The sequence below is a fragment of the Nuphar pumila genome, chromosome 11 (assembly GCF_984573655.1).
Source record: "Nuphar pumila chromosome 11, dmNupPumi1.hap1.1, whole genome shotgun sequence".
In the NCBI taxonomy this organism is placed as follows: Eukaryota; Viridiplantae; Streptophyta; class Magnoliopsida; order Nymphaeales; family Nymphaeaceae; genus Nuphar; species Nuphar pumila.
Genome location: NC_143259.1, coordinates 110,005,459 through 110,019,115, shown reverse-complemented (window position 1 = coordinate 110,019,115; position 13,657 = coordinate 110,005,459). Strand labels below are relative to the sequence as shown.

The following is a 13,657-nucleotide window of genomic DNA, read 5'->3' as shown; positions in this document are numbered from 1 at the left end:
ATAAATATAATTATATATTACCACCCATGTGAGAAGCGGGGTCATATGCCAAGCTGGAATTCCTCTGCCACATGGGGCTTAAGAAAAATATCTGGTAGGAGTCTGCCTAACCCCAACTTGCGTTTCAAAACAAAAATTATATATAATTATTGTTTAATTAAATTTTTTTTCTAGGTGCTCTCTCTTGCTTTCTCTGTCCCTAACATGCCTCTTTTAATATTTTTTAATTAAATAATCAGAAATAATTAAACTTTTTTTTTATATATATTTACACGTTGAAACCGCCTCAGAATTATAAGCCTAACCTCGCTGGCTTTGCCAGATTTCTTACGGTAGCTGTACTGCCAGAATAATACTCCATGGTTTTTTTTTTTAAAAGGCGCTTTGAGGTTAGGCAGACCTCTACCAGATGTCTCTTAAGCCCCATGCGGCAGAGGGATTCGAACATGAGCCTTCAGCTTGACACAAGACCCCACTAAACACATGGGATACCACCTTGGTGGTACCATGGGCTTACTCTTTTTTTATTTTTGAAAGGTAAGCTTGAGTTAGGCGGACCCTTACCAGAACAATAGCCGTCCCATGTGACAGAGGGATTCGATCCTGGGCTTCAGCTTGACACGGGAGCCCGCTTACTAGATGGGTTACCACCTCGGTGGTTCCATGGGCTTACTCTTTGTCGATGAGGAGTTGCGAAGCTCGGTTTGCGCAAGGAGTCCCACTGTGCCAAACCCCTTTGGGGCTTTACTAGAAACCCATTTCACCGACCCGTACAATGCTGAAGCTTGGTATCACAACGAAATCATGACCAAGTTCGTGAAAACCGTGAGAGTTCAAGAACTTGGTCAAGCTCCACGTACCCTTTCAATAGAGGGTGATTGTGGAGCAAAGCAATACCACATACAGAATCAAAATCGTGAACCAAATTTGATACATAATTGTCTTTTTATCAAAGAAGTTCATCTCTCTCTCTCTCTCTCTCTCTCTCTCTCTCTCTCTCTCACACACACACACACACACACACACAAGCGTGCAAGTTCAAATGGTTCCTTTCTCCTGTTTGGATTGGAAAGTAGCCACCAGAGGTAACCTGAGTGGAAAGTGAAGAATACCGAGTGCCAAAACCCGTACCCTTTCGGGATGAATGCAGTTGCAGAAAATGATGGAACTGGGATAGTATTTGACAACTCCAGTTCCACATTTCAATTTATCAAGTATTACACCAGTTTTCACACCAAACCAGGAACTGCTTTGACGACCTTCCCATGCTCTTTCAGTTTTAATTTTAGCTTTTCAACTGCGTTCCAAACAGCAGCTTAAGTGGGAACCAAACAGGGCCTAAGATCACAGAAACCCATTTAACCTTTGCCCAAATCCGTACAAGCGCCCAAAGTTTGGCAACGCAACAAAACGAGACCAAGTTCATGAAAACCGTGCAGTTCATGAAGTCGGTCAAGCTCCACGTACTCCGATGACAGTGGCAGAACAAAACCAATACAACGTACAGAATCAGAATCACAAACCGAAATTTGATTTTGGTTTGAACGAAACTAAGCGAAATATGCGAGGCAACGGAATCGGATACTCAGCCGAAGATATCGCCCACAAATTTTCGTTTTTCAATTTCAAAGGAGCAAGCAAAGAAAGAACATCTATGTACACATTCAACTTACACAGAATCAGGAAAATCCCATCTTTTCAGATTATTTTCAAATGGAAAAGCGGAGTAAAAGGTAACAGAAAAGATTACAAAAAACCAGAGACCTTCTTGGTCTCAGATTTACAACAATGAACCAAAAAACTAAAAACTAAAAAAGAAGAAAATTGAAAGAAAATAGACTGACTGTAAGACAACACAATGAACATACGGGTCTATGTACGGTGTACATACGATTGCTTACATCTCTCTCTACATAACCAGCTCGTTCACCCACTCAAAATCTGGATCAGACACGGTGATGTCGACATTGTTATTGTTGTTCTTGCTGGTGGTGATGGTGTGAAACATCGATTCTTTCTGCATCAATTTTTCTTCCTCCTGAAACTTCCACAGAGCAGCAGGAGGGCTGCACGAAGAGGAAGCACGGCTTCCATCTTCAATCGAAGCCAATGGCGACCAAGCTACACATCTCGGGATCGAGATACCGGCGGTAGTCGTGGTGGTGGTGCCGCCGGAATTACTAACCGAATTGAGATCCATGTTGTCGAAGGAGGTCGAAAGCTCGCAGAGCATGCTCTGGTAGGCCGGAAAGAATGGAGAAACAGGGGAGACCGGCGGCGACACCGGCGGGGAAGCAGGGGGAGAGAAATGGGAGGAGACTGCCACCATCAATGGCGAGTTCGGCGAAGACCCGCCATGAGAGACCAATTGATGGACCTTCGGCCGCGCAGCGGCGGAACAGAGGATGCAGCAGCGAGGGGAATGAGTGGGGCTGTGCGCATTGCCCGGCTCAGGCAGGACGCGGAGCTGCTGCGGAGTGTGCGCGAAGAAACAGACCTTGCGGCAGCAGCTCCGTCCGTCCTTGCAAGGCTGGGTCCGGTACCTCTCGGGATGCAACCAGCACTCAAACACGCCGTGGGCGAACTCGCAGGCGTCACCTCTTCGGCACCCTCCCTTGCGGAAATCCGGGCAGACGGTGCCGGAATAGTTGTACCGCCGCGGGTCGCGGCGCCGGGCCTTCTCTCCCGGGTGAGCGAAGAGGCAATCGGTCCAGTCGTGGCTCCGGCCGTGAGTGCACCGCCGGACCTTGAACTCGTACATCATGAACTCATCACAGGCGTAGTCATCGTCGTCGCAGTTGGAAGGCAGAAACCTCCGCAAGGCGGACGCCTTGGAAGGGGACACGCAACATTCGCTGTGAAAGGAGTCCGCTTGCTGCAGCAGAAGGCGACGGAGGGTCGTGGCGTTGTTGTTGAGGCTCAGGTTGAGAGACTCAAGAAAGCCAGAAAGCCACGGCAGAGCCTTCTTCCCGGAGAAGTACTGCATCTGGTCTGAAGAGCAACAAACGCTAGACATATTAACTGAATCAAAAACACCAATGATGCTTCCAGAAAGAAAGAAAGAAAAAAAAAATGCAGAACAAGCGAATTAAGACGGAACAAAGAAAGCAGAGAGGAAGAAGAACGTTATAAGGAGAAGAGTCAAATGGTTGGGACTGAGGAGAAGGGTGTGAGAGAAAAGAGGGAGGGAGAGGGTAAATAAATAGGGGTTGGGGTTGGGGGACGGTTAATGAGGGGGGAAAGGAAGGTTAAGAAGTGTGGGGAAGAGCTGTTACACACACATGACATATGGACCAGAGCGGGATGGGGCGGGAACGCATACGTGGGAGGGAGTGGATTGTAGGGGTGCATGCAGTGCCGTACGTGTCGGTCCGGAGGGTGGGTGAGGGCTAGTGCAAACTTGGGGTAGATGGGTCGGGTCAAGGAGCAAGTCTTGAATACTGATTAGAGTTAGAACCGGGTACGGATAGTTAAAACTAAGGGGTATTAATGGGTCATGATCCAAACATGACACGTACCAAACCCTATTGAGACAAGGTTTGGTGATAAATAAGAAAGTCCGATTAGAATCTGAGATGGACTCGTAAGGTTCAATTAATATATGGAGTCGGGTATGATTTATGAAATTGTATATCAGATCCGAATCCAACCTGAGTTTTGATAAAGAATCATGATTTTTTAATATAAAAGAAATTTTTTTATTATTTTACAAAGTATGAACTGGGTCTTGTTCATGTAATCCTTATAAGTCTTGGGTATGGTTTTTATTATGATGGACCTGATCAGACCTGAGTCCAGACCGGGTAACCACATATCAAAGTCAAATCCGAGTTCGAATCTATCTGGGTCTGAACCAGATCCGACCAGTTGATACCACTAGTTATAACATGGATGTCTATGAAATCGGTTTATTTTAAAAAAACCACCTCATATTTGGACTCGCTTGGAACGGATCATGGTTGCAGGTTGAACCAGTCATAAATCTGATTATGAGGATTTTCCCGGCAAAGGAAAAAATCTCGCGATCAATTAATATTTTTTTTTAAGAAAATCTTGAAAATATCGATATATCTAAATTTTAAAAATATATAAAAACATGCACACACACACACACACACATATATATATATGTGAAAAAGTATTAAAAACATAAATATAAAATCTAAATATCGTATTAAGAACACATTAATATGGGATAAAAATTAATATGGGGTAAAAATGTAATATTTTAAAACTATTGCATTTTGTGGATTGTATGTGTTTTTGAAAATCTGGCAATAAAATTACCAGATTTTAAAAAAATATAGTGACATTTGCGGCTATGGGTTGAACGTAGGGATGTAAATAGTTAAGAATCAAGTCGGATCTAGGCATTACCAAAGTCCAAATTAATAGGGTTTGCTTAATCAGATTTGGTTTTGGATTCAAATTCAGATGGAAACAATATAAAACCAAACCTGGATCTGACTAACTTAAAACCCAGTATTAACACTTAGTCGGGTTAGATTTTTTATCGCATTAGGGTTTTAGTCGAATTCAAGGGGTTTGAATGCAAAACTTAATACCAAACCCATATCCTATTATTAATCAGATTCATATTTGAATACCAAACCTGCTTAATTGGCTAGGACTCGAGTCGAGTAATGGGTTGCCCAAACCTGATTGATTGGCTAGGACTAGAGTCGACTAAATGGGTGGGAACAGAAGCATTTACATCCCTAGTTGAACGTCATGGGTGCAGTTGTTCAAGAGGCAGGTCTTACTCCTAACGGGTCTGATGTGGTTGAGTTGAACTATGGTTTATATGGTAATGCAGTAATACTGGATCTTTTTCTTTTCTTTTCTTTTAAAGCAAGCCGGGGTTAGATCGACCCTAACAGTTGTACAATGATACCATTGGGATTCGAACTTGCAACGTCCCAATACAAGGTGACTTACAATAGCTGTTCATACCAGACAAGCAGAGCCCCCGTTGATATTTTCAATGGGGATGGTGACCGTAAGTATGGCAGGCCATATCCAGCGTGACTAGGTCTACGATCCGGTATGCGGTTTATCCGTGTCATAAAATAAAAGTGATATGCCAAAAATATAAAATTTGAAAGATCATTCATTTTGAAAACATCACTTTTTCAATACGATTTTAACATGATAGTAATTTGTAAAGAACATTTCTTTGTAATTTTTATATCGTTCAAACTTTATTTTGTATTTATATGTTAAATATGTTTACTTTTGTTATACCAACATCTTTTGATATTTTTCTCAAGAAAAAGCAAACTTTTGAAAATATTGAAAGATTTTTCTGCATCAAATCAAAGTAAATCCAATTCAGTCGGATTCGATTTGATGTTGATAACATTGGTGCAAACACGTTAAATAAAATCCCAACTGAAAGCAGCTGAATGTGATAGACGTGTGGGTCATGTCCATGACAATACAAAGACTTTTACCATCTGTCCCAACCGAACCATGTTCATAGGTCGACCACACGAAGCCTTTGAATGAGGCAACCCCAGCAGCTAAGAACTGAGATCAAGTGCAATGTGATTGCACGCTTTAAGTGTGCTGCTGCACTTGATACCAGAGGCGAAGCCACGTTATGGAGATGGGGGGCAAGTGCTCATCGAAAGCAGATCAGGTCATGCTGAACATGAGCGTTTTTGCTCATGCCGACATCGCGGCCATCCTATTTGCATTTTAAAAAGCTAAAAAGTCAACAAAACCATAAGAGGTAACCCCAGTGGCTGATTGGTTGCTCCAGAGTGTGCTTTGGGCGAAGGACTTTCTTCTCATTTTTGAGTTCTGGCTTGGTTAATTTTGCACAATAGGATCCAGACCCACAATAATTTAAAGAAGTGGGCCCTTCTGCTCCCGAGTTGGTGTGTGCTTTATCAAGCTGCAGAAGAATTTATTTTTCACTTGTTCTGATATTGCACAATATTTGTGGAACTCTTTAACAGGACCTGAAGTCATCCATAAATGTTTGTTAATGAGGAGTTCTTGGTACTCGATCTGATCTTGGGTTTGGTTTGTATTAGGCGTAGCATAAGGTGAAGGTTGATTTGGTGGACGTGGTTCCTTACCTCTTGTTAGTTTGTTTGAATGATGCATAATGATGCTCATTTATGTCAAATTCTGGTTAACATTCATAATCTGGTACATAAAATCTTGGTGGATGTTTATGCAATCATGTGTATGCATCTTAGTGATCTTTCGCTTCCTCTTGCTGACTGGAGGGTAAGAAATTTAGTTCAGTCTACCAGCAAAGGGTGACTCGATGAACTTTTGGCAAAGACCACTCCAACGGCCCAGCAGATCAGGTCAGGGTTACCACTCAAGTGTTGTTTACCGTGCAATAAACAACATTTAAATCACCCACAAGCAGGGTCGGCTGGCATCTTTGATATTTGAGATTAACCCCCTAGGGCCTCAAATAAATAAATATATATATATATATATATATATATATATATATATATATATATATATATATATATATATATATATATATATAACACTTATATTTCACATGCTATGAAACATGACACATGCATGTGCCTTGGAAAATCTCTGATGAAAAAGCAAAATACAGAGAAATATGGGCCTCTCATAAAATATGCTTAGGGCCTCAACCTCTCTTAAGCCGCCCCTGCCCACAAGGGTTCCGTTCATCTGGTAGGGGCAACTTATGAATGTCACAAAGTTGATGCAATGTCAAAAGTTCAAAACCCATAAGTGGTGTTCCTTGCAACAAGGTTGAAGCTGGGTCTGCTCATGGAGACCTCAAGGTGATTAAGAACACAAGCAGTTTCAGTCATGGTGCATGGTTGGATGTCATTCATTGCATGGATGCCCTAATTACCGTTAGGGGTACCGCTAATCTGATCCTCTTGCAAGTAAACACGTGTAACCCATCGGGCATGGCGGGTCTTCATCATCATCTGATGGAACCACTGATCAAGATTTCTGTGAAGGCGACCTGAAAATGAAGCTAACCAGAAAGCAAGTTGGATCAATCCTTAAGAGACGCTAAGAATTTGAGGCCAGTGGAGCCCATAATGTGGATGGTTAGCTATGACCACTTGGTGCAAAACATGGATAAGGGGGAATGATCTAGGCTGGATCCAATGCGATGAATAGGACCTTTGATAAAAACACAAATAGTTGGGTCTAGACAACTGTGGATAAGGGGGAGTGATCTAGACCGATCTGCTTGATTGGAAAATATGGGCTTGAAGTTGGAATAACTATTTATTATGAAAGACTTTGTCCGCTTTAGTTACTAATGATCCAGTAGTCGGCAAGCAGAGGCCCCACTCTTTCAATTTTTTTTAGATACACTAAGGAAAAAAAAACCCTATAACCGACCACACATTGGATTAGTAAAACCCTTAAGGCCTTCATACCCGCCAGAGAGTACACCCAATTTGGACCTTGTGGAAAGAGACACCACCTGTGAGTTTCAAACTTGTGAAGACAAGTCACCTCTATCAGACGAATAAACACAAGTGCTAGGTACATAAAATTACCTCTTGTTCAAAAGGCAATTTTTACTCCATACTTTAGGTGGGCACCAGGTGGGGTAGTCTCTCGGGTTATAGGGTCATTGGCAGGGATGACTTGGATGTTGTTCATCTCCAAAATGAATGAACGACATCCGTCAAAAGCATATTTATGGCCCTTGGCGAGCCATCCATTTTTAAAACCCTCCAATGCCATTGTCCTGTACTGAGCCTTCAGAATGAGGCATGTGTGGTGCGGAGCTCTGCTGAGTGGTAAACGTATCGAGTGTAGCAACACGCAATATGCGTTAGCTTGATCGGTGATAGCGCCATACGAGATAAGCAACAATATTGGTGTTAGTGCACCTTTGGGTGGTGGCTCAAACGTAGCGTCAACGAATGAGTTTGGGTGGTGCTCTTCGTTATGGTGTTCAATCATCAATTGCTCTTTAGACTGGGGGCCTCAAGACCTTGTCCCTTCAGTGACAGGGTTTTGCTATGTCATGCGCATAGAGCCACAAGACACTTCATGGCACGCAAGGCTAAGACAAAGTTTGTGCCTCTTTCGAAAGTGATAGCTGGTATGGGACGACTATGCACTAAGCGGTATGGACTATGTAGAATGCGCACTTGAAGATGTGCTTGATCAGCTTCCTTTAGGCAGTTGTGTACGAGGTGATGCGCAGGGCCAATAAAAATGATTCAGTACATAGAAAAGTGTTGTGGTGCTGCCTTTGGTCGTTGGGATGTTCAGACTGGGCAGTATGGCGCGTTGCGGTTTTGCGAAAATTTTTATGCCCATGACAGCCATGCATCTAGAGCATGAATGACATATCAGAGAAAATGGTGGGGCTCATCCAAGAGATGGGCATTCCATTGATGATAGTCGGGATCAGAGTTACCGAAAGTGTCATAGGGTATACTAAAATACAAAACATGACGCTTCCTAAACATGTTGAGAAGCGTAAAAAAATCAGAAATTACACTTCTCAATTTAGGGAAAGCGCGCTTCTCATTTAGGGGAAGCTCGCTTTCTCTTTTTTCATTTTTTTTGTATTTTTATTTTTCTTTTTTCTTTTTTTTTGCTTTCCCTTCGCTTCACTCTCGCTTCTTAGGTTGCTTTGAGTTTGTTTCCTAGGATGATTCTTGGTTTGCTTTTAAGTCGTTTTGGGCTTCTCGTTTCTTAAAATTTTGAAAGTTTCTCGCTTCTTGAATTGCTTCTCACTCCCGCTTCTCCAACTGACAACTTTGGTATGGATACCTTTCATCTCAAAATGAACGGCATTGAAGGACCAATGAAGATAAGGGTGCCACCAACCCGATCACCTTTTTTTCTTTTTTTTGAAAAAGGAAACCATTGCATAGAATTGAACTCTAATTTCCCAAAGGGGTTTGGTATAATGGGATGCAACCAATACTAGGCAAGTATTCTAGGTTCAAATCCCATGAGTGTCACTCCTTGTGCAAGCTAATTTGACGACTCTCTAAGAGCAAGTAAGCTCACTGAGTTTTACACTGCAAGAACAACGATCGTAAGTACAACAACACATCTTGGGGGTGGTTTTTCCATCTAAACATCAGAAAAAGAATTGATCTCTAATTGTCCAAACCATGTAGAGAAGGCTACCCATGATCCATGGGTCCCACCATGGCATGTGACAAGCACGTCTCTACTGAAACAGCTACCAAACATGCACCCTTGGTTCTTTGGATGGAGGGCTTAGATGCAATGACTTTGATTCTAGCACGTGTCACCCATATACGTTGCCCCACTGCGATTTGAATGCAAGGTTTGAACAAGAAGGAACCCCAAAGTCGAATCTCCACGTAAAGATATGGTGGGGTCGGCCTTATCTGATGGGTCCCTGTTGGATGGATGAGAATCGTGACTCCCATGAGATCCTCTGTGAACCCCAAAAGAAATCTTTGCTGGTGAATTGTTCTCACATCATGGCCTGCAAACAAAGAGGGCCTGCCTTTGGAAAGGAACCTACTATTAATGGAACTGCCTCGGCCCATGCTTCGACATTGTGAGTGGCACATGAGGGCTCTCCTGATCTGGTAGGGGCGACTCCTGAATGTCAATAAATTGATGGGACTCTATCAGTTTTTTAATCTCATCAATGGGTCGGGTTTATCTGGACATGACTAGGACCAAACACTATAGGATCCGAGTATGGTGACAAATAAGAAGATCTGATTAAGACCAGGGTCTGGACCCAAAGATCCAATTAATACATGGACCTTGGTATAGTTTGTGAAATTTTATACCAGTCCTGGGCCCGACTCGAGTTCCGATTAAGTCCTGTAAATTTTCAATGTAAAAATGATAAAAAATATTATTTTATCGGGTCTGGTTCATGTAGTTCTTATCAGGTCTGGGTATGGTTTCTCTGATAATAGACTCAATTACACCTGGATCCGGATCCGATACCATGCTCAAAAATCTGGTCGAGGTCTGGTTCCACCTGGGTCTCACAAGCACAAATTTCTTATATTGAGGTTGAAGCGTGTAGTCCTTCGTGGGCAATGAGGACCTATGCTTTTAGGTCAATAAACTCGATAATGAGATAACCTTTGCTTGGTTATCAAAAAATAGAAAAAAAACTATCATTTCTTAAGAAAAGTCTTTGGTTTGTATGTTGCTAATATATATATATATATAGATAGATAGATATAGTATAATGAGTTGAAATGAAAATTATCTTATTGCTTATATTTTTCTTAGCGATTCTTCAAGATTCTAACTTGTTGATCAACATGATTGGTTTAGTAGGGATTGGCTTTTGAATAACCGAATTCTAATGTACTGATTTAAAAATCAATAGCCCGATGTGTTTTTTTTTTACAGAGAAAGCTGGGGTTAGGCAGACCTCTACCAGTTATATAATATACCATTGGGATTGGAACTTGAAACATCCCAACACAAGGTGACTTGCACTAACTACTCTTGCCGGAAAAGGGGGAGCTACTGTTGGTATATATACCAAATTTTTATAACTTGAAAAATCAGATTTTTTTTGTTGAAAAAAGATGACTTCAAAGCCGATCGGTCCTCTGAACAAATATATGATGCTGAACTAAAACAACTTGCACTTGCGAGTTTCAACTCACCGATACTATATGCACATGTGCAACAAAGGCTTTCCCCGTTTCTCAGAAAGTGGCAGCTTTACCTGTTGTTGCCTTCACCAGATTCAAACCTTCAAAGCAATTCTCCTTCAACAATGGGGTAGGTACAATGGACATCAACTCCACCTGCACCTTGATCAAGTTCTTGGAAGCCGAGTCAGGGGTGCGTTTGGCATCACCTTCTACAAGTTCCCAAACAAAGTGAAACTTGTCCATATTCATGGTCCATGTGCCATATAATTCAAACACTTTATTGGGCTTGACATTATGCTACATTGTTATCATTTTTTTTTTTAAAGAATAATCGTATTAAGCAAAGGCAGATCAACCGATGATAAATCGTTTGGTCGCCAAAACAGTACATGAACTAGTTTAACAGTGAATCAAAATAACGAAGATACGCAGCTACAAGAAACAGAGTAGGAGAAACAGAAAACAGGATCTCAAAATACAGAAATCCCAGCTCCACCTGCTGTCATGGAATGGCAAAACGGGGAAGACACCAACAGCCGGAATGAAAGCAGAAGGTAGCAGCAGCAGAAGATGGCTCCCAAGCAAGGCATTGTGGGGTGGGGGTCTCCCTAGTAGGGGCTCTCTCATGGGCTGGCTGATTTTAAACGATAAGATTAATACGGAGCTAAGGCTTAAGAGACGGGATTTTTACTTGGCGAGTAGATGCTCCCTATGCTAACATACAAAGAGTCCAGCTACCATCTTTTCTGAGACTGTTCGTGTACGCGCAGCATGCTTGGCGAAGCATGGGATGACTTTAACATTGATTGGGACAGCTTTAACTTCCCCCCAGAGACATGATTGCTCAATTTGGCGGGCAAGCGTTGGAAATTCATCTGGCGGGCCTGGATCCTTTCGGCATGGCAGCTGATTTGGCACGAGAGGAATGATAGGATCTTTAGAGAAGTGCAGACCGGGTTTGATTCAGTATTTGAGTCCAGTGTTGTGAGAGGCGTAAGCCTCAGTACCTGAAGCGTACGCTTCAGAGGTGAAGCGCAAGCAACTTTCCTTCTTTTTTTAACCTCACCATTCCCTCTCTGCGGAATGCCACCACCATCTTCCTTAGTCATTCTTTTTCCCCTTACTCTAAAAGCGAATAGTCTCGTTCAGTACCCTGAGAAAAATGATCCCTTGATTGTTTTTATGCAATAAAGCCTGCAATCTGCAGAGAGAATGGATAAATATAAAAATTACACCAAAATAAACAAATAATATGCAACATGTTTGATCAACACATGTTTTACAAGTAATACCATAAAAATTTTAAAAAACAATAGACATTCAAAAACTCACCAGACTTGTGAGCACCTAGTTTTGCATGCTTAGATGCAGTTATTGCTTTCAAATGTGAGTGAGTTGAAGCAATATTTGTAGGTGTGGTAACTGTAGAAGGTTGCAATAGATGCTCATGTTGGATTAACCACCACGATTAACGTGGTGTGGATACATCCCCGTTGAGGGATGATCCTGCCGATAAATCAACATGAGATAAAGGGGAACGGTGCGTAACCGTTCCCACCCTATGCTTATAAAAACAGGGTATCATGAGCGACCCTGTGTGACGGGAAATCGAAGGTCTACTCACCGACTGCATCTGGTAGCCTGGGCTCGTGAAGGGCTGCAGTCCGGCTGAGCAGAAAACTCCGGCGACCACAGTAGCTCCAGCAATGGCGGCATCAGGTACGCTCTGCTGTTTTCTTTTTATGCAGGGCCATCGCCACGCTGCAGAATGCCGAATAGTTGGCCTCGCCGGAAAATCCTCAGTCGGACCCAACAATGGGTTATGGGCCCACTGACCACGCTTTCGCTGCGGGGTGTGCTCTGGGTCGACCAGCAAAGCAGGTCACTGTGGGGTGACGCTGCTGCTGGTAACCGGCGCCTGTCGCCGGCACCTGTCGTCGTTGGGCGACAGACTGATTAAAAAAAAAATCTCTTACCTCTGTTTTTGGGGGTTTCCTATCGGCGAGGACCCCGCCGGCGTTTCACTCCTCATCCGCCATAAAAGGCACTGTTGGAACCGTCACTGGCGACTATTGAGTTGCCAGATTTCTGAAAAAGGCTCTTGCAGTTCCCAGTTTTTTTGTTGGTGGATGAATGGCTGCTTTCATCGGAGAAGAAGCGCCATCAGGACGGCGGCATTGGTCGCCGGCAGGGGCCGACGTTGATCGCCGGCAGGCGGCGTGGGTCGCCGACAGGCGACGTTGGTCACTGGCAATGAAAAGAAGGGGGAAACCCCTCTTTTCTAAAAAGATCGGGTTTTCTGCCCTTTTTTCAAAAAAATTTTGTTTCGGGTCGAGTTCATTTTCTGAACCGGACCCGCCCACCCGAATCCGATCCATAAAGTTGATTCGGATCGGATCTGGGATTCGGGTGGGGACCCGCTCGGGTCCGATCCGGATAAGGTAAACCCCGGGTCAGACCCTGATCCAGCGGTTACCGGGTCCGACCCCCGGATCCGGATAACCCCGGGTCTGACCCAGATCCAGGTCTTAACCGGGTCCGACCGGATCCAGATAACTCCGGGTTCGACCCGGATCCAGATAACTCCGGGTTCGACCCGGATCCAGCCTGTACCGGGTTCGACTCGGATCCAGATAACCCCGGGTCTGACCCGAATCCAGTTTGTAGTCGGGTCTGACCCGGATCCAGGAGGGTCCAGGCACTATTTGGCCTGAACCGGATCAGGGACTGACTCAACCCTTTTCCGGGACCGGTTCGAAGCCGTTTTTGGCCGGTTCCTTCCAGTTTCTCACCGGTTCCGAGATGCTAAGACTCTGTTTTCTTAAATATAAGAAAATATAGGGATTTTGGCATACGGTTATAGGGTTTTTATAAACTTTTGTTCATACTTGACCTGATTCATAAGGTTCAAAACTGGTTCGAACCCTTGAATGACCAGTTCGGGGCCGTTTCAGACCGGTTCAGAGTGCTTTAAGACCGGTTCGTGAAACATATGACAGGTTCATTCAGTTTTAGAACCATTTCAAGAGTCATATGTCTAGTCCATT

The 13,657-nt window shown here is 43.4% G+C and overlaps 1 protein-coding gene across 1 annotated transcript; it reads right to left on the bottom strand.

Moving 5' to 3' along the window:
- Positions 1-1,679: 1,679 nt before the first annotated feature.
- LOC149822812 (uncharacterized) lies at positions 1,680-3,182 on the bottom strand. The gene has a single exon (XM_089981272.1). It carries the CDS (start codon positions 3,014-3,016, stop codon positions 1,910-1,912), a length of 1,107 nt encoding a protein of 368 aa, XP_089837398.1. The 5' UTR covers positions 3,017-3,182; the 3' UTR covers positions 1,680-1,909.
- Positions 3,183-13,657: the final 10,475 nt, after the last annotated feature.